This window comes from Schistocerca gregaria, chromosome 4 (genome assembly GCF_023897955.1).
Source record: "Schistocerca gregaria isolate iqSchGreg1 chromosome 4, iqSchGreg1.2, whole genome shotgun sequence".
Taxonomy (NCBI): Eukaryota; Metazoa; Arthropoda; class Insecta; order Orthoptera; family Acrididae; genus Schistocerca; species Schistocerca gregaria.
This window is the reverse complement of record NC_064923.1, coordinates 637933737-637960697: the sequence shown is the minus strand read 5'-3', so window position 1 is coordinate 637960697 and position 26961 is coordinate 637933737. Positions and strand designations below refer to the sequence as shown.

The following is a 26961-nucleotide window of genomic DNA, read 5'->3' as shown; positions in this document are numbered from 1 at the left end:
GAGAGAGAGGATGTGTTAATAAACATTACTTAAAGAGGAAGAAGATCTTTTAGGATGTCCTAACATGTACTGAAGAAAAACATCGAAAAGGACGCCGTATAGGCCATTTAATACGTTTTATTTGTTTTACTGGTTTCGACCAATAATGTAGATAACCTCGGATCAACATTGTTCTCCTTTGTAAAAGTCAAGAGAAACATGTTGCATAGATGCCCACAGAGGAGACTATTATAGTCCTGATAGCGTTCAAAGTTGTAGAACACACTACTCTGAAGCGTAACTTGTCAGCACGGTGGACATTCGCAGTAGTAGATACTTTGATGGCTATTAAAATTGTGACATCTTGAAGGCGTCATATAACAAATATCCAAGCGGCACGCAGTACGCTGCATGTTAATATACGTAAATGATCAGCATTTCAACGCAATAGCACAAGCAGGTGAAGCCAAAGGCATCTTGTCCGATGGCAGTGAAGGATCGAACTGCCACATCACCCACCCTGAATCAGAAAATGCAATAAATGTTTGCTCAAGGCCAATTATTTTTTCATTTATTACATATTTAGACACCTGTCGCCTGAAAAGAATAGAGATGAGATCTAGTTTGAAGCCACCAAAAGGCCAGTGGGCAGTGGAGGAAGTGAGGGAGGTGGGGAGGTTACCTGGGACAGACATCGAACGAAGCGCCCATCACTAACTAGGTGGTTTGGTCAAGGAATTTGACGTCATCAACGTCAGTTTCGCTGTCTTCCTCTGTCGTGTCTGTCATGCTGATTGTTTGTTGTGTCCTGGTCTTATGTCAGGTCTATTTTGTAATCCTTTTATGTACTGAAGGTGAACGGCGATTGAGATAGATTCTGCCATACTATCGACTTTCGTCCATGGGGGTTTCGTCTCCAATTGCCGTGTAAAATTCCTTCTATGTGTGCTTGAATCGTCTGGCCTGTGAGGAAGGTGTGCCTTGTATTACGATGTGCTCTGGGGAGCCTCCCTCTCCACGAGTATTGAGTTGGTTCAAAAGTTCATAGCGTTTTTCCATAAGTTTGATAAACGCAACAATGCACATAACACGAGACTTTAGTCATCAATAATATATTCGTATTCACTATTTATAACAGTCTGCCAACTCTGGGGTAACTTCGCGATTCAGCGATAAAAAAAATCGTGTGGTTTGAGGCGAAGAAATCGTCGAGCCAAATTCGAAGAGAATTTTCCTCCCGAAAGGATGTTTCTTGAAGTTTGTTCGACACAGAGCGAAAAAGACGACAATCTGAGGCCCCAGAATCGGGCGAATAAGGAGGGTGCGCAATGACTTCCCAATCCAACTCCTGTGTAGTGCTTTTTGTCAATCTACTGCAATGGATTCGGCCGTTATCATGGAGTAGCATCAGTTCAAGCGGTCTTCCTGGTCGTCGTTTTTGGTTGGGCCTACAAGATGTTCCAGCTGTTGACAATCAATGCCAGCAGTTATGTTCCACCAGATGCGTAACATTATCTTTTGTGGATGCGCGCAGGTCTCTGTACGGGCAGTTGCTGCATTGTTTCAGCTCAACCAGTCCTTCCTTTTCCTTATGTTAACATAAAGACACCGAAGGCCGGAGTGGCCGAGCGATTCTAGGCGCTACAGTCTGGAACCGCGCGTCCGCTACGGTCGCCGGTTCGAATCCTGTCTCGGGCATGGATGTGTGTGATGTCCTTAGGTTATTTAGGTTTCAGTAGTTTTAAGTCCTTGATGACCTCAGAAGTTAAGTCCCATAGTGCTCAGAGCCATTTTCGTAAAGACACAATTTCTTGTCACCAGTAACGGTACAGGATGGGAATGGTTGGTGTTGTTCAAGAGTCGGTTGATAACGAGAAAGCGGAGATGCATATATGGCCACGTCCTGATTTTTGTGGTTTTGGCTTAGGGCATGCGGTATCCATACACCTTAATTTCAAAACTTTCCCACTGCATGAAAATGTTGCACTATGGTGGAATGGTGGATCTTCATCACATGTGTCTTCCGCCCCTGGTAGCTGAGTGGTCAGGGCGACGGAATGTCACACCTAACGGCCTCTGTAATATAAAAAAACTGAGTGGAAGGAACAACAAACGAACTTCAACGGATGTCATGTGACGTCCGCAACGACCAAACCAAACGATCGACAACGTAAAAACAAACAAAAAAGAAAAAAAACGGCTCGGGTTCGATTCCCGGCTGGGTCGGAGATTTTCACCTCTTAGAGACTGGGTGTTGTGTTGTCCTTATCATCATCATTTCATCTCCATCGACACGCAAGTCGCCAAAGTGGCGTCAACTCGAAAGACTTCCAACAGGCGAACGGTCTACCCAACGGGAGGCCCTAGCCGCACGACATTTCCATTTACGTTTTTATCACATTTGTCAATTTTCGAGTTCACTGACGTGTATCTCTGATGCGTTTAAACGATCTGCATCAAACCACGAAGGTGTTTCTGAACGTGTTTCTGACTGCCTCTGCTGCTGTAACCCCTCCGCTGAAATCAAACAGAAGTATGTGTCGGAAATGTTCCCATTTGTCCACTTGACACTCCATTTTCAAGCGCCCACAGCTCCACTCGTTATGTACAAATAACAAAATGACAGTTTGTGTCAAGTAGCAACAGTGACCTACAAATATAAAGTGAAGCTACATAAATAAACCCAAAGCAACCGGAATACGAAAATGCAAAACAAGAAGAGCTACAAACTTATGCAACGACTTAATACATTCATCCCTTTCACTGAGAGCATGCGGTGAATCTGCATTGAAGGCCGGTGTGGCCGAGCGGTTCTAGGCGCTTCAGTCTGTAACCGCTACGGTCGCAGGTTCTAATCCTGCCTCGGGCATGGATGTGTGTGATGTCCTTAGGTTAGTTAGGTTTAAGTATTTCTAAGTTCTAGGGGACTGATGGCCTTAGATGTTACGTCCCATAGTGATCAGAGCCATTTGAACCATTTGAAACTGTATTGGGTGAGAGTCATGTCCAGTCAGAAAGTGGACCATGCATCTGTTTGGGCCTATATGTGTCATTCCTAATCATTTCCTGACGATCGGGAATAAGGTATAAACTGTCTGGCCCTTACCACTGTTATCCCAGTCCCGTTGTCAGCTATGTGAAAGCCATCTCTTCAAGTGGCATTTGTCTCCCATTTCCTCCCCTTTCATGGTAATTATAATGTCCTGTCTTCCAGTCTTAAGACAATACGTTGCAGCCCGATATTTTATGGTTATCCGTCGGATAGATTACTAGGACTACACACAGAGCTCCAAGCGATATGAACTGGAAAGCCGCCGATAACCCGAGCAGCACACTTCTTTGCCTTCGCTTAACAGCTGTTCTTTTAGTAACAAAACTGAGGCGATGTGCCCTTGTACAGGCCGCAAAGCATGGGATGGATTCAAAGATCGCGCAGTGATATGTACGTAGTGTGACAAGTGGACCCTAAAATATTCTTTGCTTACCCTGTCTAGTTTGTGTAATTGTTCTTTGGCCTCGTTGGGATCTATTTTTATGGTGTTATGAAAGTTTAGTTGTCGCAATGTATATTGCCAAAGTATCGAGTTGATCTTTAAGGTATTAAGGAAGTGTTGTCTAGTTTGATCACGAGATTTCTTTGTAGTTTTCCCATTAGCATTATGTAGACTGTTTCGTTGAGTGCTATGTTTAACTTATTTTTTACTCTCTAGATATCATCTTGTGTCGACCGCTACTGTCAACAGTAAACCGTGTGAATAAACTAGGATTCCTCTGGTGTGTTCATTTTCCTTTACCAGTTGTAATAGAGATTCAAAGGCAACATCACAAACATCGCAGAAGGCTGCCCCATCGAGTCCTGTCGGCCTCCCTTAGTGGTTTCCTTCAAACTTCGCGGTGTTCCGCATGCCACACTGCTTTTCTGTCTTTACAATAGTCCAGATGACTATTATATAGTGCCAAAGGTACTTAAAATTTTCCAACACGTGTGAACATCGCAGGACGCAATAGATCGTCAAACGCATCTGCGGTGCCAATTAGGATTGTCACAATGTATATACTTACTGAATTTTGAACTGAGTGAACACCATAGTTAATTGCATCATCTATTTCTTTTAGTTTTCTAAAGCCAAGTTCCCTGTGTGCTTTATGCAATTACACAGAAGCTTACGGACTTTAGCTAGTACGTTTGGTAGACATATTGCTCTACACGATTGTGAATGTGAGTGGTCCCTATCCGCCTATTTCTTAATTATGATTGTGACGGCAGTTTTCCACATTGCATGTATTTTCTCTAGTCATAGGGCTTCATTATACATCAGTAACAAATGGGATAACCCGTGGGGCAATCTGCATGGATACCATCAAGATCGAGGTCTCTCTTCCTTTTTGGCTTTACTATAGTCAGAGCGATCTCCTCTCGCACGAAAGGGCAAACAACGATGTCTGACGTGTAATTCTGTTCCATTTCTCTTCTCAGCTGTGCTTGTGTGTGGTTACTTTTTGCGAGCCGGCGTCTGGGAGGAGTTTGTGCAGCAGGTATTGTGCTGCGCTTCTCCACCCTGACACCCTCTGATTGACTAAGCGTGGACAAAAGCTAGTGGGACCTTCACTCTCTCTGTGATGCTCCTCAAATGTTGTCTTAGAATTGTGTTCGTACGTAGTTGTCACAGTATCGTTGTCATGTCTCCAGTAGCAGTGTTTTGTACCTGAAGTTAGTTTTCCTATATGTGTCACGTGTTATGCCTTGTGTCCTAAGCTGCTTTTCCCTTTTGGTACTGCTTTCGTGTCTCTCTTGTTACTGTTCGTGGCTTTGTTAGCTCACGTCTCTATGGATGTTCCGCCCGTGTGCTCTCTGAATTTGGTATCGCATCAGTTTGTGCTTATTGAATTATCTCCGTTGACTGACAAATTTTAAAGCTGATGATTCCTTACCTTGTCTGCAACAGGTCGTCCTCTATATTCCTTAGTCGTGTCTAGTATGCCTCATTCGGGAACAGTTTTTCTGTAGAAGGTAATGTCTATGTTATTTGCAATCTCTATAAGTCTGACATTGTGGTGACACTGTATAAGTCTTTCCAACAGTGTCCAACCGGGTATCGATGTCAAGGCCCTGTAATTCACCACTGTGATATCTGTATTGCTTGTGTGGCCAGCACTTAGTTGATACGTGGCTGACTGCCCGTCTTTGTTTCTATATACCGGTCTTTTTCGTTTACCAAGTCATTTATAATTTGTTCCCTTTCGTCTGATGTTGCATACCAGAGTGTGGAGCGTGCGTTTATAGCTGCGCATATAATAGATCGTCTGTTACCTGCGTAACCTACTTTGTCTAGCATTGGATGCGCTTAAGGGTGTATTTGATATCTGTGTTGGGCATGAAGGATTGCTATCAACTATGTCTCAATTTTTGTACTGATTTCTATTGTCATAAAATGGCTAGTTGTCAGTTGTGCAACTGTTGTCACTTTTATTCCTGTATTAATCACGGCAATAGCTGCCACAGCTTGTTAACTTACAAAGAGCATTCAAACGTGAGGGGAGGAATGTGACGAGAGGTGGACGTGTTAGTTCCCCTCCCTTGTGTAAGGATCTTAGAGACGCACAACGTCTAATTCGCTGGTTACAACCATGCTCCGAATCCTTATTGCATTAAGTTTTAAAACCTTAATGATGGGCTTTTAGTAAACATGTAGCACTGTGAAATCGATATAGAACGGTCAAAGTGAATCCTGCTGTGCGCTCTTACTAAGCCATTACACATTTCGCCAAGGTCAGTGTTTCTTACCTCCGTGCACATACTTTAGATAGAGTGTCACGTTGTTGTCTGAAGTCAGTCGCTATGTTTTCTAAACTTACAATCATGCGACTGTCTGTTGTGTCGTTAGGTAACAGATACTATTCCCCAAGGAGTCCAATAGACGTGTAGTTAGTAGCTGTGCAGTTTGGAAGAGAACTTTGTTTTCAAGTCAGCTAGTCTGACGTCATCTTGTGTGACAGTGGTTATTGTTGCGGTTTCCCTGACACAACGGTAGAGCTGTTGCAACGGACAACACTCGACACTGGAGTGGCCTCAAGCCTTCTTTGCAGACGAGTCCCATTTCTGTGCACAGCACAATGATGAATGTGTCTGTGTGAAACGCTCTGAAGGGCACAAATATTATCAAATGGCGTTCGTCACAGTCATATGAAATATGCCCGTTACAAACCTTCTACTACAATCAAGCTTGAATGAAGTCGGTGGCATAAAATTGAGATGCACTTTTAACTGAGGGACACGCATGATCGATGATCACTGAGTTCCTGCCCGCAGTTCACAAAGACTGATCTGATCTAGGTGCAAGGATTGCAGATCTATCTGTGTGTGATCCCAGATGTTTTTAATAGGACTGTGTTAAGCTGACCTTAAGTATCACATTTTGCGTGCGGCCAGCAGATGTTAGTGCAGCAGCTTAGTGACTCAAGTGAAAGCTATACCGCCATCGGCTACGCAGCGGTAAGTGGGAGTCTTTGTACAGTGACATTTTCAAAGTGCCCAGCAAAGGTGACCTGATGGCACAGATGGTGTTGCCGAAAGAAGGGGTGTTATAGGGAGCCATTGTCGTTTTAATTCATATGCGTCTCAGCGTACCACCGTCCCCCCTTGTACAAGCCACCGGAGGGCGCCAAAAAAGAGGGATGAAAAAGTATAAACACCGAGGTCGTAGCCAGCAGTAATGGAGATCCAGCCCCCCCCCCCTCCACGCTCGCCATCCGTTAATCTAAATGACATTTCACACGTCCTAGTTGCCGAGTAGTGAAACTGAAAGATATTTCGATTTGCAATAACAGACGGAAAAAGGGGTACGTTGGCTTTACTTGAGCTCAGTAGTTGTTTTAGTTAATGAGTTTAGATCTTGCTTACAGCTGATTTTAACGTATTGCTTTTGTTCTATGTGCTGTTGTGATAGTTTCTAATTACAGATACGTTTGTAACAAGAAAGAAGAGGGAAACCAATTTTGATTCGTCCACAAGCGGTATGGTGTTAAAAATATAAACGTGTTACTATAATAGCCTAATTACCTAGCTATAGCAGTTTAATGTTAGCACTGGAGTCGTTATTTGGAGACGTGCAGAACTTTGAGTTAAAATGTTTAAGGATTTCACATGGCAGCTGTGGGGTAAACATAACTACAAGTACAATTTAATTGTAATCAGTGAACAAAAATACGCTAGGCTTTGCTTGTGTCGCCCAAAAATCGCGTTGATCAACGAAAATAACGTCTAAACGATGATGGTTGCATTTCCTTAAAGAATTTGCTCATAATTCTATCATTAGTAGTGCAAATGGCAAAATATCGGCCAATCTGGTTACCCGGGCGGTGCTCAATTATGAAAACCAGTTCCGATACAGAACGAGGGCGAGGAATTTGTGGAGAGCGGAAGGGGTATGTGATGACAACAAATTCTACTATTACAGTTTGTTCGTTTCTAAGAGATTTTTTCGGCAGGCTGCTAGAATTTGTCCAACCGACTGCGCTCTGCATCTTCGCTCTTGCTCCCCCCTCCCACCTCCCCATCATCTCTTCCGCTGTTTACGATCTTGTAACATTGTGATAACTGAAGCGTTTTTATATGTTGTATGATGATCTTCAGCTACTAATGTTTTTAAGTTGTAGAAACAACTATATAATTTTTTTTTTCGTTACTCTTGTAACTGTTCTTCTACTGATTTGAGGGCTAGTTATTTATTTCTCGAAGAGATAGCATTTAATTTTAATGTTGTTTGTGTACGATTTCTACAATATGCGTAGCTCAGCGATATTTACATTGGAAGGCAGCTGTTGTTGTTGTGGTCTTCAGCCCTGAGACTGGTTTGGTGCAGCTCTCCATGCTACTCTATCCTGTGCAAGCTTCTTCATCTCCCAGCACTTACTGCAACCTATATACTTCTGAATCTGCTTAGTATTCATCTCTTGGTCTCCCTCTACGATTTTTACCCTCCACGCTGCCCTCCAATGCTAAATTTGTGATCCCTTGATGCCTCAGAACATGCCCTACCAACCGGTCCCTCCTTCTTGTCAAGTTCTGCCACAAACTTCCCCAGAGGAGTTCATTAGCATCAAAAACTGTATAACCATATTGTCATGTATAAATGCAAGTTCATTTGTGACGTCGTATAAATTGCAAGTCTTGTTGAGATCAATGTGTTAATCAGTGTTATGTTTACGGAAATGTACCTCCTAGTAGTTATGTATTCCGTTTTGTTTTAGAAATAAATTTTGAAATTTTGACTTGCCCAAGGAATTCTGAATTGGTTTCAGAGAAGTTGGAAATTAAAATGCAGATTCTAGTAGAAGATCGATAGATATTGCAACAAGAGGTTTAACCTTCTTTTAACATTGTACGTCATTCAGCTAAATGTTAAGATTCTTCTGCTCTGCGATAGATAATCTGTATTAGAAGACGGGGCTGTGCTTCGTTAGTAAAGAGGCAACAGAGTTTTAATTTGTTTGGCAATGAACTGAAGTTATCATATTGTCAAATAAAGAAATCCTTAATTGTGCATCTGGGTGTAGAGAAAATATATTTATAAATGTTTTTCTTGCTTAATTTTATAGTCGGAAATGCTATTTGCATGAAGACCTCCAGAAAGCAAATTACGTAATTCAAATTAATAAATAAATAAATCTGTTTGCAGAATAAATAAAGTCATGAGCCTTTTTAAGGTCCTCTTTAACAAATCGGACCACCTCCCCCCCATTTCCGCTTCGGATCACGTTAAATTTCGTCGAATGATTTGATCAGTCCTTAATCGTTACCCCCGTACATCAGAGGAGAAATTGCTGCCATGCTATACTCCAAAGGGGTAAGAGTACGTGTAATGGGGTTTCAGCTCTGTGATGTCATCAGAGAAGGGCTGACTCGTCCGGGGATGACAGCAGTGTCAAAGGTTGTCACGAATGTCGTCCTGTTGCACATAGAGCTGCAAACTGTCTTTTCAGACCGCAAAATATTTGGAAGATGAAAGTCCTTTGGGATGGTGTAGTTTCATTCACCACTTAATGACACATAATAAGGTCCCTCCATGTCGAGCAGAGGTATGTTTGGAATTTTTTCCTCGGATATTCATAAGGAAAGTTTCAGAGGCCTCAAGAGATGGTGTGAGATGTGGCTAGGGGAGATGTGACGACCTTCCCATGGTTTGATGTATCCATGATGGCGTTGGGCGGAATTTTTGTGAAATCTGGTGCCAATGTGACCTTAGTAATCCCCTTACACCTAACTTTCTCAGCTCTGGCCTGTTTTTTTTTTATTTTTTTTTACGAGTCTACTACACCTTGCTGTTTGAACCTAAGGGTGACGTTGCAGGATTAACTCTTATGTACCATTACAGAGGAAGGCTGTAGGCACCTTCGAGCGAAAGTGTAGAACTACCCCATTGTAATGGGAGAAAATGACGGGGTCAAAAAAATGTGACCCTTCAATTTTGTTGTACAGGTTCTTGTGCTGTGGGGCGCTTGATGGAAGCTGCCTGACGGCGTGCAGTGGAAACGACTGGATAGCGCGGAATGTACACAAGGTAAGAATGGGCTGATAATCCAGTACCAGCTTTTACAGTTGCTCCCACACACATGGAGTGAAGTATTGCCTTCTTTCACCTACGCTGCCTCATATCGCCTACAGTTCATCCCATCACAGTTCTTGAGGCTGGTAATATCAACATCATACCTTTCCCCAAACCTCTCAGCAGAAAATGTAATCTGTCCTCACACCGTGCCACATCTGTAGCCAGACCAATAGCCTCAAGATAATTTACCAAAAAGGTAGCCGAATTTTCTTTGTTGGTTTAACTAAGCACTGTTAAACGGAATAAGTTTCAGATGATTAATTTGTTAAATAAATAATAATACTGAGTTTATTAAGTTACAGGATTCTACAAGAAATCCTTCCGAATGTTTCATCAGATGCAAATTGATCCATGTCGTAAGATACGTGTCAAATATAATGTTAATATTGATTACTTACCTTCATGACGCCCTCGACAAGGGCAATATTGGCAAACATCTGAGCTGCTCCTACAGCAAGGCTACCGGCAGCCAGGCCCAAGGGAATTTCTGAAACATCCCAAAGGCAATTAAGAAGGAAATATCCTGTGACACGAAGATCGACTAAAACCGACTGAAGGAACTGAAAAGAAAGCAAGTGGTAGTGGTCAATAAACACTTCACATAGCTGCCAATTTTTACATTGTAAGTCTTGCCTTGAGAACCGCGTGACCGCTACGGTCGCAGGTTCGAATCCTGCCTCAGGCATGGATGTGTGTCATGTCCTTAGGTTAGTTAGGTTTAAGTAGTTCTAATATCTAGGGGACTGATGACCACAGCAGTTAAGTCACATAGTGCTCAGAGCCATTTGAACCATTTTTTTCTTGCCTTGAACCTTATAACTAATACTATAGACGCAATCATATTTATTACTTATTTTATACATAGTATTAGTGTTATCTACATTGTAGAACAGACCATTAAGTCGCACATGAAACTTAATATATACAGTTTTACAGTTTACTGTACTTACACAAAATTTAAACGGTATCGATTTATTTCAATATTGTGTGCTGTGCCCTCGGAGACTTTGGTGGTGACATGCTTCAATAAAATCTTCTCAGTATACAAGCCGCGCCATTTCGAATAAAAGACTGGAGCTTTTGATAGCTGTCTTCGCCATCATTATCAGAGTTGAAACCACTGACGACCGGTTTTTTTTTTTTTTTTTTTTTTTTTTTTTTTTTTTTTTTTTGCTTGGCTTGGCGCGGTGTAATTCCAGAGAGATGTAATTCCAGTGAGGGCCGGATGGCGCATGCGAAGATGGCAACGACATCACACGGCGCGATCGGCCACGTTTGGAACTGCCGCTCCCGCACCTCTACAAGCTTAATGTCCGAGGCCCTCCCCAAACCCTGCTAAGTATATTTTTTTGATAACGGAATCCCAATATGATGTTGCTTGAGCCAGAACTCATTTTTTTGTTTTTCTAATTGTATGTTAACAGATATCTGGGTTACACAGTGGGGCATGGTGAAGGGCTCCCTACATAGAGCGAAAGCAAAGACGTGTGCTTGGCGCTTGTAGGGACGCGGTACCGGCAGTTTTAAGTGTGGCGCCGGCCACTCGCACCATTTGATGTCACTCGGTCCCGCAACGGAACGGAGCCGCTAGTAGCTGTCCAATTTGCTATCGGCGCATGCGCCACTCCGGCCCTCTCTGGAAGGTTCCAGACTGTGGACTAAAATGGCTATAAGCACTATGGGACTTATCATCTACGGTCATCAGTCCCCTAGAACTTAGAACTACTTAAACCTAACAAACCTAAGGGCATCACACACATCCATGCCCGAGGCAGGATTCGAACCTGCGACCGTGGCAGCAGCGAGGTTCCGGACGGAAGCGCTTAGAACCGCTCGACCACAGCGGCCGAGTCCGGACTGTGCCATTACATCTACATAAGCAGAACATCGAGCAAGTCCCGGCAGTCAGTGATTTCATCACCGGATGAGGATGGCGGAGATAGCTAACGAAATGACGCAGCTCGTATACTGAGAAGATTTTACCGTGTGCTGTCTTGCGAAGGGAAGTAATATAAGGAGGAGAAAAGAGCAGTCTGGAGAGAAAGAGAGAGAGAGAGAGGGATTCAGAAGAGTAATTTGAAATCATAAATATGTCTTTTTGTACCGTTCTCCCTCTGACATGCGCATAGGTGTCCATCCAGAATCCAGAAGGTTACATCACAGGTTTTACGATACATAATTTCGAGCTAGATCACAACATTGTGTGGAAGCGAAACTGGAGCAGTAGAGAACAGAAGCGCTTGAGATGTGGTGTTAAGGAAGAATACCTACTAGAAATTTAGTGGATTGGTAAGAAATGAGAAGGCTGTATAAAGGATCAGCGAGCAAACAAATATATGGAGAATACAGACTAGAAGAATGGGCATGACGATAGGACATGTATTAAGACGCGAGGGAATAACTTCTATGGTACTGGAAGAAGCCATGGAGGACAATGCCCGCACGCGAATACAGGCAGCAAGTAACCGAGAACGTGGAACGTAATAGTCACTCTGAGATGGAGACGTTGCCACAGGAGAGGAAATCGTGTCGGTCCGCAACACAAAAATACCCTCTATGCTACACTACACTGCACTACATCTACTTCAACATCTACGTGACTGATCTGCAATTCACACCTAAGTGCCTGGCAGAAACGTTCAATGAACCACCTTTCCACTCTCGAACAGCTCGCGGAAAAAACGAACACTTAAATATTTCCGTTCGTGCTCTGATTTCTCTCATTTTACTACCGTGATCATTTCTCCCTGCATAAGTTGACGTCAGCAAAACTTTTTTTTATTCCGACGAGGCGCCAAGCCTGAAATTTCGTGAAAAGAAAGCCTTTGATTTAATGATTTATTGATTCTCATCCCAAATCGCGTATCATATCCGTGATACTCTTTCGTCTATTTAGAGGTTATAGAAAACGAGCTTAGTTTAAACTTTTTCGATGCCTTCCGTCGATCCTGTCTGATGAGGATCCCAAATTGCGCATCAGTTTCCAGAAGAAGACAGACAAGCGTAGTGCCAATAAAACGCATTCTTTGGTTTTCCTTCCCCACATTATCTAAGGGATAGTTCCTATTCAAGCTGTTCTTAGTTGTAACCCCTAGGTATAACTGAAGCGACAGCGTTTATATTTGCGTGGTTTATCGTGTAACCGAAATTTGACGGATTTCTTTTAATACTCATGTGGACGACCTCATACTTCTCATTATTTAGACTAATTTGTCACATTTCGCGCTACACTACACTATTCCGCTATTCCGCATACTTAGACCCTGGCATACTCACCAATAATAGGGACTGTGCTGTCACTGCGGCGTCACTCTTATTTCTCCATAGGTAGTTGTCTAGATTGGAAGGACGATTTATTTATTTACACGTCTGGTTCCTTAGGACCAAGCTGAGGAGCAAATCTCCAAGGTCATGGAACGTTTCAGTACATAAAAGTAATAATAGATAAAAATAATATGTTTGTGAACCCGAAAAAAATCAGACCCTAAGTTTAAATAAGCGCAATCAACAATACAACAAGAATCAACTTAATTTTTCAAGGAACTCCTCGACAGAATAAAATGGGTGACCCATGAGCAAGCACTTCAGTTTGGATTTGAAAGCGCGTGGATTACTGTTAAGCTTTTTGAATTCTAATGGTAGCTTATTTAAAATGGATGCAGCAGTATACAGCACACCTTCCTGCACAAAAGTTAAGGAAGTACGATCCAAATACAGGTTTGATTTCTGCCGAGTATTAACTCAGTGAAAGCTGCTTATCCTTCAGAATAAGCTGATGTTGTTAACAATAAATGACAGTAGGGAATATATACATTGAGAGGCCAATGTCAAAATACCCAGACTCGTGCACAGGGGTCGACAAGAGGTTCGTGAACTTACACCACTTATTGCCCGAACCGCCCGTTTCTCTACCAAAAATATCCTTTTAGAATGGTAAGAGTTACACCAAAATATAATACCATACGACATAAACGAATGAAAATAAGCAAAGTAGACTAATTTTCGTGTCGATAACTTCTTTGGGCGAAAATTGAATTGGTTGGTTGTCATTAATTTCCTCTTGGATATGTTTCAACGTTCTTCGTGTGTTATTTTATGAATGCAGTGTTGTATGTAGTTTCCCAATCTTGGCTCCCTATTTAATGTGTTCCGTAAGATTACAAACTCACATTTTCACAATCCTAAATAAGGCACCAGTATAGTTATGAATCAAGTTTGATATGCTGAAATTTTAACGGAACAATGATCAATGTTAAATTAAATGTCCAAATATAAACTGATTAAACTGATTTATTTCTTTGCCTCAGGCATGGATGTGTGTGTGTGCGATGTCCTTAGGTTAGTTAGGTTTAAGCAGTTCTACGTTCTAGGGGACTGATGACCTCAGATGTTAAGTCTCATAGTACTCAGAGCCATTTTGCAACATGCAAGCAGATTTTGTTGCGGAGGCTGATTAATCGTCTTTCTCAAGAACACTATTGGCACATTAGGGCAACAAAATACTGCGTTTCGATCTGAACGGCAGGACTTCATCCGGAAAGTAACTTTTATCTTTCGCCCTACATAACATAATTTATGCAAGTCTATAGGCTTTCGTGGTCGTTGTCATTAGAGTTATAATCTTCTGAGTTTTTAGGCGCGTCATATTGCCTTCTAAAATAATCGACGTTTCGACCCCTCTGCTGGGATCTTCTTCAAGACATTTCGATGCCCCGCGATTGTGTTGGAGGAGTGGGAGTATCGGTTAAAATTCTTGTGGCTACCTCTAAGTAATTACCACCTTTTTTTTTTTTAAATAATGCTTCTAGTACGGTGTAGGTGATACCCTACATGATTGACCAAAATTAGGTGTACGGTTATATATACTTAATCACTTAGAATTTTATGATAAGTTCTTCACGTGCATTGTGAAACGTTAATCGATTTACTGGAACAGACGGAAATGACAGGTTGGTGTATGGTTTAGTGGCACGTATCACGGTAAGTCGCTGTCACGTAGCCTACACAGCGGTGGCACAGTTCTCTCGGGCACAGTTGCACGCAGCACCTACAGAGGCACTCTTTACTGCCTCTTAATTGGTGATTACATATTGCTAAGCCGCACACTCAGCTGGGAATCATCTGCCATGTATACAATTTTGACTCCGACAGAGTGGAAAACCCCCTATCTTATGGAAGGTAGGGTGCTTGTCGAGCATTATTGATGCTTATGATAACGTGTGATCTGTTCTGATTTGCACAAATTGGTACGTAACAAACATTATATTGGTTTAAGTATGCTGATCAGTTTCTTTTTGCTCTTTGATTGTGTTATTACAGTTCGGAATGAGAGTGACATAACATTAGCTTACCGTCTTTGTAGAATCGTGTTTTACTGATGAAAAAGAAGAAGCCCACGAAGAGATGGACCATCGAATTTACCTGCAAAGAATAGGCAGTTAGTATGAAAACAGGCCTCACCAGCGACCATAATGAATAAAATATATGTTTCCTTACTTACCGTAAAAAATATCCCAAACATAAAGGCGCCTGTCTTTAGCGAGTAACGTCCGCAGAACGTCTGCAACATGTCCTGCAAACAAGCAGAATAATTAGTATTCACAGACGATGCGATCAATAACCTCGTACATCGCCCAACAATGCTCGTAATACAGCGTCACGGTGGCATAACAATAATCTTGCACATTGTAGTGCAGCCTGCATAATAATGGAAACTTTACATCAGTTACTCTACCATTTCTTTCGGAAATAAACTATTTTTAATCAGCTACAAGACAAGCCACAATTTTGGTGCATTTATTATAAATAACCTTGCCAGAGACGTCTCCGACCGTGTGTGTGTGTGTGTGTGTGTGTGTGTGTGTGTGTGTGTGTGTGTGTGTGTGTGTGCGAGTGCGTAATTCGGTGACCAACATCACAACTTCTGTGGGTGCGTATTTCCGTAAATCATCGTAAATAATATAGACTTTTCGGAAATTAACAAATATTGACCATACTTCTCTCGTGAAACATCGAGCTTTGGGTCACAAAACACAGCTGGAAATATTTGAAGTAATTAATAGCTCCGTTGTTTTACAGTTTCCATTTATTGCGGTTCCGCCCAATCTAGAGACATCCCATTCCGAGCATAAAATAACTGTGATCTCCGAATTGTTTGCATGAAAATTACGTTGAATATACATCATACGCTCATCGTTGCGATTAGCTCTTCGGAACACCTCAGTCAGTTGACGGCCTGGATAACGATTTTTTTGAATTTAACCAGCACACACATATATTATATAAATTACTTATAAATTATACACATATGCAGGTTGTGTGACCGAGAGTACTTTGGTTGAATTTAGTATGTGTTTGTACATATCGTTGTTTCTGTTATGGTTTCTAAATTTTTCTGCTCTAAGTACCTTTGGGTAAGTAATGACAATTCGCGGAAGTTGCTTAAGAGAAGTGATACGAGGAAGAGGTGGCGGGGGCGAGGGTGTTTTGTAGCTATGTGAGATATGTGGGGATTGGAGGCTCTGAACTCTGACAGGAGAAGGAGAGGGTGGGGGCGAATATCAACTATTCATAGTCTCGAGAAATATTTAACGATATGATTATTGCCCTATGCACCATCTAGTTCACTTCTGTAAAATCTTACATGTGAAATGATGTTGTACATAATGATTCACAGATAAATAACCATATCACTAAAATAATGATGAAATAAATCTCATGCATTTAAGCAGTCTTAATTTGTGACCTTCAGAGTTCTACAGAGAATTAAGAAGCAATGAAAATGTCGCTGTTGCTATAGAGGATAACGCAAACACGTCATTTCGGTTATCAGATGCAGCAAGAATAATTAAAAATGCATGGCATTTTATTTGTTTCAGAGAAGAATATTTCACTTTTGTATTATTACATATTTCCAAACTATCCTTTTAGCTTCTTTATTCGCCAGTGTTCTGTATCGGTACTGTCTTAGAAACCGTAATTCTGTAACTCACACGAAGCAGTGGAATCAAATAGTGAATGGTGGTTTAACGTCTGCAAATAAACAACGTTGTAATAAATCCATCGTGAAAATCTGGTTGGAGTGAGAAACGCATGACATACAAAGCAGTTACTGAATACGTTACTTCCTGAGAGGACATGTAACACATTGTTTTTCGTGAAATGTATCGCAGTGAAACAAATTTAAAGTGTAACAACAATATTTTGAATAACTTAGCAATGTTGGTAGGTCAGGTTGATAGGTTAGAACTGAATACAATGACTGTGGACAGGCAGAAAAATTTTGCAGTCGCTGTAACGGAAGAGATAGCAAAGGAATAGACAGGCACTTAGTCAGACGGGAGCTGTGTGGAGAATGATAGTATGGAAACCAATCACTGATGCACTATTTAAATATATCAACAGAATTTTTAAAAAATAACAGAGCAGTGACTTATTCAGGACAGGTTGAATGCAAATAATTTTTGCTGCAGAACAGTGTAACGGAGGAGCTTAATTGTTACTAGCAAGTCACTGTGGAAAGTAGTAGGTATCAGGAACGGAAACGAACGAACAGATAAGGTTGGTTGGTTGGTTTGGGGGAGGCAACTAAACAGTGAGGTCATCGGTCCCATCGGATAAGGGAAGGATGGGGAAGGAAATCGGCCGTCCATCCCGCAATTTACCAGAAGTGATTTAGGGAAATCACGGGAAACCTAAGTCAGGATGGCCAGACGCGGGTTTAAACGTCGTCCACCCGAATGAGGGTCCAGTGTGCTAACTACTACGCCACCTCGCTCGGTAGTAAATAGATAAACACTACATTTTTAAGATTGATCGATTGATGACTTGTCTTGAAATTTCAGATTATAGACTGAAATTTTTCTATTCTGAACGCAAAGCTACTCGTAGAATAGAATTTTATAGTGTGATAATTTTATCAGCAACAACATCACAGAAATATACTTAGCTAAAGAATTTAATCTATCATATATGACAGCAGATACAAATCATATTTGCTTCATGTTTGATACAAGAGGCCGGCCGAAGTGGCCGAGCGGTTCTAGGCGCTACAGTCCGGAGCCGCGCGACCGCTACGGTCGCAGGTTCGAATCCTGCCCCGGGAATGAATGTGTGTGATGGCCTTAGGTTAGGTAGGTTTAAGTAGTTCAAAGCTCTAGGGGACTGATGACCTCAGAAGTCAACAAAGAGCTTTATGTTATATGAAAAGCGACATTAGTCGGCAGGAGCCGACTGGTTAGCAAATCACCGACAATTTGACACGGATTTTTTTTAATTGAACTGGTGATACATGCCGAGGACGAATCTCTCGAGTAAAACGATTTAAAACTTTTACACCATAGACCATTCGTAAATGGCATAGCTGTGATGTAGCTAATTACGAGCACTGGTCATAAAAACGTCTTCTGCTAGCAACTGTCTTGAACCTATACGAAAGTTATGGGGAAGAAGCTCAAATGAACACACAGCGAATCTGCTATTCTTAGTACCGAAAGGATTGGTTCATGTTAATAAACATAATAATAAGAGAACAGAATTGACTTTTCATATTTAAATTTTTATGCGCTGTAAATCCAGTATTTTCATAGTATACTTTCATTACATTTTCATCCCTAAGAAAGGTTATTTTCAGTATTTCCAGTAGAAAAAAAAAACCATTCCTACAGATGAAGAATAGTATGAAAACATGGTGGCTATTAGGTGGAAATCTAAATACCGCATATGCAGAAGACGTGTACGTGAAGCACATCGCCGTGTTTCGGACTCTTGGAAAGGTCGAATCATTTGCATGAGGGACATGAGAGCGCCATATAACTCACTTCTGTCTTCACGTAGCAGAGAGCATAATGGGACTGTGCCGGCATATGCAAAAACGTCACGCATAGAAGAGGGTTAACAGCTACGGAACGTCAGGGCCTCGATAGCAGACGTGGCCGGAAAAGGAATGCATGTCTCATGCGAGCCGGAAATCGCAGGTTCTAGAGGTTGTTCTAGAAGGTTCTTTCCGTATGTAGACCTTCCAAGGCACGAAAAGCGCGCAGAGCGACTCTGCCCAAGGGGAATTCCCGTTTGGGATCTGCTGTGGGATAAGTAGAGATTGCGCTGACGTCACAAAATAATTTCACTCATTTATCAACCCTTCAGGTTACAGATCATTATTTTATTAGTGAACTAAAGCAGAAAAGAGAGAAGAGCCTAACAATGTAACTTCCTCTGTAACAGTTAATATAAATTCATTCATTTGCAAAACTGAGACTGTAGAGGAACATACCTAGAGTGGGGCGCTAGCTGCAGTACAGGTACGGTCACCATTGGGAGTAATCTGACCTCTGCTGACGAAGATTGCGTACTTGAAAGCTCAGCAAAAATGTTAATTTCAGAGTTAATAAACTACTTGGCGAGTAATAACGTATTTCGGACACTGCTCTGAGCCTGCGAAACAGCATCAGAATAGACGTACTTTGTTATTTCGGCGTGATGAGGAGAAAGTAACGGTCGTGTGGGAACTGATTTTTGAAGGTGTGTGAAAGTTCTGTTTCTGGCTGTGAAAATATCGAGAACGACGGTTGATCCACGTTCTTAACTGAAAATGCTGCTACTTCAAGATGGGTAACTGATTCAGGCGCGTGACTGCGCATATACACGACTATCTGGTGATCGGGTGTTTCACTCACGCAAATGGCTGGCTGGTCGCACGTTACGATATTAACTCACTATTCTTTGTTTTATAATGATCAGGTTCAAAATGGTTCAAATGGCTCTGATTACCATGGGACTTAACATCTTAGGTCATCAGTCCCCTAGAACTTAGAAATACTTAAACCTAACTAACCTAAGGGCATCACACAACATCCAGCCATCACGAGGCAGAGAAAATCCCTGACCCCGCAGGGAATCGAACCCGGGAACCCGGGCGTGAATTATCAGGAGAACAAAAGTTTCGTTTAAAATATTTGCTTGAAGGTCCATATGGCAGTCCAATTTTCAGTTAATACTCTTTTTCAGTTTTAGGAGTTCGGAATTCAAAGTTCTCGTTGTAAGATACTTTCCCTAAACTAGAAATCTACTCTGTAGGAATCAGAATGGGTTTCGAAAAAGACGATCGTGTGAAACCCAGCTTGAGCTGTTCGTCCACGAGACTCAGAGGCCCATAGACACGGGTTCCCAGGTAGATGCCGTGTTTCTTGACTTCCGCAAAGCGTTTCATACAGTTCCCCACAGTCGTTAATAAACAAAGTAAGAGCATATGGACTATCAGGCCAATTGTGTGATTGGATTGAAAAATTCCTAGATAACAGAATGCAGCATGTCATTCTCAATGGAGAGAAGTCTTCCGAAGTAAGAGTGATTTCAGGTGTGCCGCAGGGGAGTGTCGTGGGACCGTTGCTGTTCACAATGTGTATAAATGACTTCATGGATAACATCGGAAGTTCACTGAAGCTTTTTGCGGATGATACAGTAGTATATCGAGAGGTTGTAATAATGAGGATCTGCAACGAATTGACGCTTGGTGCAGGGAATGGCAATTGAATCACAATATAGACAAGTGTAATGTACTGTGAATACATAGAAAGAGAGATCCTTCATCATTTAGCTACAATATAACAGGTCAGCAACTGGAAGCAGTTAATTCGATAAATTATCTTGGAGTAGGCATTAGAGTGATATAAAATGGAATGAGCGTATAAAATTAATCGTCGGTAAAGCAGATGCCAGACTGAGATTCATTGGAAAAATCCTAAGGAAATGCAGTGCAAAAACAAAGGAGGTAGGTTACAGTGCACTTGTTCGCCCACTGCTTGAATACTGCTCACCGGTGTGGGATCCGTACCAGATAGGGTTGATAGAAGAGATAGAGAAGATCCGACTGATCTTCATTACAGGATCATTTAGTAATCGCGAAAGCGTTACGGAGATGATAGATAGACTCCAGTGGAAGACTTTGCAGGAGAGACGCTCAGTAGCTCGGTACGGCCTTTTGTTGAAGTTTCGAGACTATACCTTCACCGAGGAGTCAAGCAGTATGTTGCTCCCTCCTACGTATATCTCGCGAAGAGACCACAAGGATAAAATCAGAGAGATTAGAGCCCACACAGAAGCATACCGACAATCTTTCTTTCCACGAACAATACGAGACTGGAATAGAAGGGAATACCGATAGAGGTACTCAAGGTACCCTCTGCCACACACCGTCAGGTGGCTTGCGGAGTTTAGATGTAGATGTAGATGAAAATCCAGCTAATGTGTGGATAGTTCGTTCTATACGAGATGTCTGGTTCACTTTAAATTCTGTGATCAAATTTTCTAGGTTCCGAACTCGATTGTAATTATCAATCCCTTGCTTACATGTAATACAGATTCTGAGACAACAGTGTGCCTCTTTATTAAATTGTGTGTTCAGTATAGACATCCGGCTATATTATTTTGTAGCTAACTAGCTACTTCCCTGACCATCCTTTTATTTAGCTTATATCCAGGACAGAAATTTTAGACATTATAAATCATTAAAATAAGCTGGCAAAATTGCGTTACAAATCTCTAAAGTAGGTCATAAAAGGCTATCCAGATAAACCTTATATTATGCCTATTTATTTTCTAGGTTGCACTATTCAGACAATCACACACGTAGCAAATTCATGTCAACTTCATGCTGTATTATATTTTTAAAGTAATTTTAAAGTTTTAAACAAAATAATGATCGTACTTGACAGGAAAATTAAAATGTTTCTTGAAAGCTTATGTATTACAATGCCTGATAGGCTTATTGGTTGCACCTGACATCCGAATGCTTTTCTAAATTTTCCGGACTGGTGTTGAGTCTCCTGTCAGATAACACAGTTTTCATCTGAGAAAATAACGGTTCAACATCTGCACAGGCGGCTGGAGCAAACTAAAACATGGAACTACGGCAGGGTCTATTTCTCCTCCAACATAATTGTCACTTCATAGATTTTTTGACATCTTTCTAAGCTTGTCAAGATCAGAATTTTTCCGAAACTCACATTTCTCTGGCATACCCTCCAATATTTTCACCAAATCGTCCATAAGCTTCATTGACGTAAAGCGTATGGCAAGAAACTGAACTCAGGAGCAGTGAAACTTAAGTCTTTGGCACTTCCGAAGAATCGAGAAGTATCTTTTTTGCACAATTAAAGATGCTTCATCCTCCAGAGAGATGACCAACTTAGCTATACTGCTCTCAAAAAATATGAAGCGTAGAAAACTGCTTCTGAATTCATTTCCTCCATTTCGTTGTAACAGGCTGAGGAGGCACAGGTATATCTGGTGCAATGTCTTTAAATGCCTGAAACTTTGATGGGCTTTTTCTGAGGTCTTGTTAATGATGGCAAACAATTTGTCGACATCCGAAAACAAGCTTCGTATCTCTTCTGGTGCCTTGCGCATTCCAACTCCAACGCAGATCACGTGATGATGTTTGGAAATAGCACTTTCAAAGTGTCCCAACCTTTTTCATGTATAGTACAATGTCTGTGGTAAAAAGTAATACATTTTCATATTGAATTTCCTCGGGTTACAGTAATTGTGATGAATGGGTAAATAAATGTGCGATAGTTGAATCGAAAAATTTTTCAGACAGAAATGGTTTCATTGATTTTTCTTCTGAAGGATGTCCTTATCCAACAACGACAGTGACAAAAAAAAGACCTGTACGATCAGTTGATTCGCCGATTTAAAACCGGATACTTTTTGCCTCATCTTTAATTATTTTCATAACTTCATCGTCACATTCACTTAAGTAACATTTTCGCAAACTTGACTCACTGCGCACATATTCGTCTGTATACTTCAACAAAAATTATTTTAATGTAAGATTCTGTAGTTCCCACAAAGGGATTCCGGCATCTATACGTAAGTCAAATGCAAACTGCGATTATCGACTCACTGTTGCATTTACCTTTAGAAATAAAGAAATTTTCTTTCTTGGCCTTTGAAGTGTATTTTTATGTTTTCTTGTACTGAAATTGTGAGAAATATTTCTTTTCGTAGTTCACTCACTGCTCATATATTTTAAACAGACTTATTTTACTGTCAGCAGAAAATACGTCAGATCCGAAACTATTAATATAACTGCAGTTTACTGAGCAAAGGAACTCCGAATTTCTGCATGTTTAGCCACATTGCACAACGTCGCAATGAAAACTGAAAACAACGAGAAATTCAGAATGATAATTAAACCACGTTCCAGCTCCGGCACTAACTGCTACTTTTTAGGAAGGAATGATCCGATATTAATAAACACAAGCGAAAATTAACTCTAATACACACAAGCGAAAATTAAAACTCTTACGAACTATTACTTTCTCTATCGCGACATCCATTGTTGTTTTTAATAATAAAGGGATAAATAACAACCAAATACTTAACAAAGGTCATTTATTTCATCAAACAAGCGTTTATACTAAAAAAAGACAGAAAAAGACAGCCCAAAACTGCGACGTTTCAATACGGAGATGCAAAACGTACAGATTCGAGTCAAAGTAAAGACAGATGTAACGCATTTAAAAAGGAACTCTCCCAAAGTTCCGGTCTCATCTTATAACAAAGTAACGACAGCGTGCAGTAGCGAGAGAACAGCAGGCCAACGGCTTGTCAACGGGGGCGAGGGGGATGTGGGGAGGGGGGAGGGAAGGGGGACTGCACACATCAAACTCTAAGGGGGAAGGGGGGCTGATACGATTTCTGCAGTCAACAAATATGGGATCAGCATTTTCGTTAGTAGCAATTTTTGCTTTTGACTTAATCATCTTGTGACATCTACTACATTCTGTCCTCTCCCTTCTTCCATTTTTCAGTCTGTGGCTCAGGGACAGCCTCTGCATGCTAATGTAATTGTATGGCATAGAACTTTCGAACAGTAGTTGAGACTGATCGGGTCCTCAGGGCCGGCTTTGACGTATAGCAAACTATAGAATGGCCAGTGCACCTAATTCTGCGGAGGAGCGCCAGACTTAAGCCAGAATTCTTGACACTATTTTTTTTTACATTGTTTGCAGTTATCCTAATCACCTGCGTAATACCATACTGTTCGAAACAAGTATTGCCACCACCCTCATTACTTACTGTTTGGTTGCCTTTGAATCTAAGTCCAGGCACGTTCGCAGATCTGCAGGTGGCGCAAAACGTTTTTTGATCACTTAAATCTCGTGGTCACACAGAAATAATCCATGTGTGGTCCCATCGAAAATGACGAACCACCGGCCAACAATGACCAAACACCGCACTCTACGAACAATTCAACATTTAAGGAAATAAAACACGTGAAAACCTAAATGTGAGGTGAGGCAGTATTCTTACATTCCCACTTTTTCCCTCCGTTCACAACCACCTCGCGTTCACGCCGTAGCTACATCGCTATTCATTGTTGCTCTGGTAACGAACGTGAAACTTGCACATTGTATCCAGTGATTTTTCTCCAGTATCCTCTAAAGAGGTAAAGAGACACACATTTATTTTCCAGTTTCGAGGTGATATGTGTGAACCTTTCTCGTGAAAGGTTTGTTGTTGTTGTTGTTGTTGTGGTCTTCAGTTCAGAGACTGGTTTGATGCAGCTCTCGATGCTACTCTGTCCTGTGCAAGCTTCCTCATCTCCCAGTACCTACTGCAACCTACATCCTTCTGCACCTGCTTAGCGTATTCATCTCTTCGTCTATCTCTACTATTTTTACACTTCACGCTGCCCTACAATACTAAATTGGTGATCCCTTGATGCCTCAGAACATGTCCTACAAACCGATCACTTCTTCTTGTCAGGTTTTTCCACAAACTCCTCCCCAATTCTATTCAATACCTCCTCATTAGTTATGTGATCTATCCATATAATCTGCAGCATTCTTCTGTAGCACCACATTTCGAAAGCTTCTGTTCTCTTCTTGTCCAAACTAGTTAACGTCAATGTTTCACTTCGCTACATGACTACACTCCATACAAATACTTTCAGAAATGACTTCTGTAAGTAGGCTGTTTAGGTTTTCTTATTGGTAACGCCACATAGCGCTCTGTATGAAAAATCACTGGCTGTGCTGTGCGCAGTCTGTGGCTAGTTTGCATTGTTGTCTGCCATTGTAGTGTTGGGCAGCGGCAGCTGGATGCTAACAGCGCGTAGCGTTGCGCAGTTGGAGGTGAGCCGCCAGCAGTGGTGGACGTGGGGAGAGAGATGGCGGAGTTTTGAAATTTGTAAGAATTGGTGTCATGAACTGATATATATATATATATATATATATATATATATATATATATATATATATATATATATATATTATGACTATTAAGGTAAATACATTGTTTGTTCTCTATTAAAATCTTTCATTTGCTAACTGTGCCTCAGTAGTTAGTGACTTCCGTAGTTTGAATCTTTTAGTTAGCTGGCGGTAGTGGCGCTTGCTGTATTGCAGTAGTTCGAGTAACGAAGATTTTTGTGAGGTAAGTGATTTGTGAAACATATAGGTTAATGTTAGTCAGGGCCATTCTTTCGTAGGGATCTTTCGAAGTCAGATTGCCTTGCGCTAAAAATATTGTGTGTCAGTTTAAGCACATTCGTGTATAATTGTTCAAAGAGGACGTTTCACATAGACCTGTCTTGTATAATTTTTCTAAGGGGACGTTTCACTTCCTTACACTTAAATCTATACTCGATGTTAACAAATTTCTCTTCTTCAGAAACGCGTTCCTTATAATTGTCAGTCTACATTTTATAACCTCTCTACTTCGACCATCATCAGTTGTTTTGCTCCCCAAATAGGAAAACTTCTTTACTACTTTAAGTGTCTCATTTCCTAATCTAATTCCCTCAGCATCACTCGGGTTAACTCGACTACATTCCGTTAACCTCATTTTGCTTTTGTTGATATTCTTCTTATATCCTCCTTTCACGACACTGTCCATTCCGTTCAACTGCTCGTCCAAGTCCTTTGCTATCTCTGACAGAATTACGATGTCATCGACGAACCTCGAAAGTTTTACTTCTTCTCCACGGATTTTAATACCTACTCTGAATTTTTCTTTTGTTTCCTTTGCTGCTTGCTCAATATACAGATTGAATAACATCGGGGAGAGGCTACAACCCTCTCTCACTCCCTTCCCAACCACTGCTACCCCTTCGTGCCCCTCGACTCTTATAACTGCCATCTGGTTTCTGCACAACTTGTCTAGCAAAAAGAACAACGTAAAAATTGTCAGTGTGTTATTATATTTTTCGCTGTAACAGGCAGGAGTTTAGACTGACGTTACAGTGCGAGATCGCATTTATGGTCCCCTGAACAAGGAAACAACTAACCGTCTTTTGTGAATAACTCGGGAGAATTCTGACCGATAACGCGGAGAACCTCCGACATCTCGACAAGTAACCCACCGTGTCATTTTAAAGCATTCGTGTCTTGAAAATAAAGGGGTCTCCTCGTCGCAATAAAGAAAATTTTTACTTACTTACCCGGCCGCGTTTTCGCGAGTAATTAGAGCGTACATCATGCTGGGAAAAGTTAATTTCTGCTTGGGCAATATGTTGAAAATTATAGTCTACTTACTTCTTAGGATATAAATGCCTAATCAAGAAAGCCTGAGATGTTCTCATACACTATGTATGCTATCGATATGTTTAAAAACGTATTTTTTAAATCATGACTCTTTAAAACCCCAAATATTACTTTACTTTGTTCTAAAGTCTACATCGTAATATTATCGTCACCGCTATCCGAGTTCTTGTCCTAACCACTTGATTACAAATTTAGGATGACAGGTTCAAGGCATGTATCCATCTCCATCACCCTATCGAAGTCTTCCTTCTGAAGCTGTTCGCTGTGCTGCTCACAGTGTGTCCACGCAGAAGGGGGATATTGTCTATTCCTTGATGCACAATCGACTGTAATCATTCAAGAAGTTGTGATCTACATCTACATCTACATCAACATTCTACATTTATACTCCGCAAGCCACCCAACGGTGTGTGGAGGAGGGCAATTTACGTGCCACTGTCATTACCTCCCTTTCCTGTTCCAGTCGCGTATGGTGCGCGGGAAGAGCGACTGTCGGAAATCCTCCGTACGCGCTCGAATCTCTCTAATTTTACATTCGTGATCTCCTCGGGAGGTATAAGTAGGGGGAAGCAACATATTCGATACCTCATCCAGAACCGCACCCTCTCGAAACCTGGACAGCAAGCTACACCGCGATGCAGAGCGCATTTCTTGCAGAGTCTGCCACCTGAGTTTGCTAAACATCTCCGAAACGCTATCACGCTTACCAAATAACACTGTGACGAAACGCGCCGCTCTTCTTTGGATCTTCTCTATCTCCTCCGTCAACCCGACCTGGTAGGGATCCCACACTGATGAGCAATACTCAAGTATAGGACGAGCAA

The 26961-nt window shown here is 41.4% G+C and overlaps 1 protein-coding gene across 1 annotated transcript in view; it reads right to left on the bottom strand.

Moving 5' to 3' along the window:
• LOC126266795 (uncharacterized) overlaps nucleotides 1-26961 on the bottom strand; it is an 81785-nt gene that overhangs the window by 25385 nt on the left and 29439 nt on the right. Inside the window, exons 2-4 of the mRNA XM_049971338.1 lie at nucleotides 15088-15159; nucleotides 14939-15008; nucleotides 9986-10074 (exon numbers count right to left, since the gene is read on the bottom strand). Of these exons, the coding sequence (XP_049827295.1) occupies nucleotides 9986-10074; nucleotides 14939-15008; nucleotides 15088-15156 (228 nt within the window). The 5' untranslated portion in view covers nucleotides 15157-15159. The remainder of the gene's footprint in view (nucleotides 1-9985; nucleotides 10075-14938; nucleotides 15009-15087; nucleotides 15160-26961) is intronic.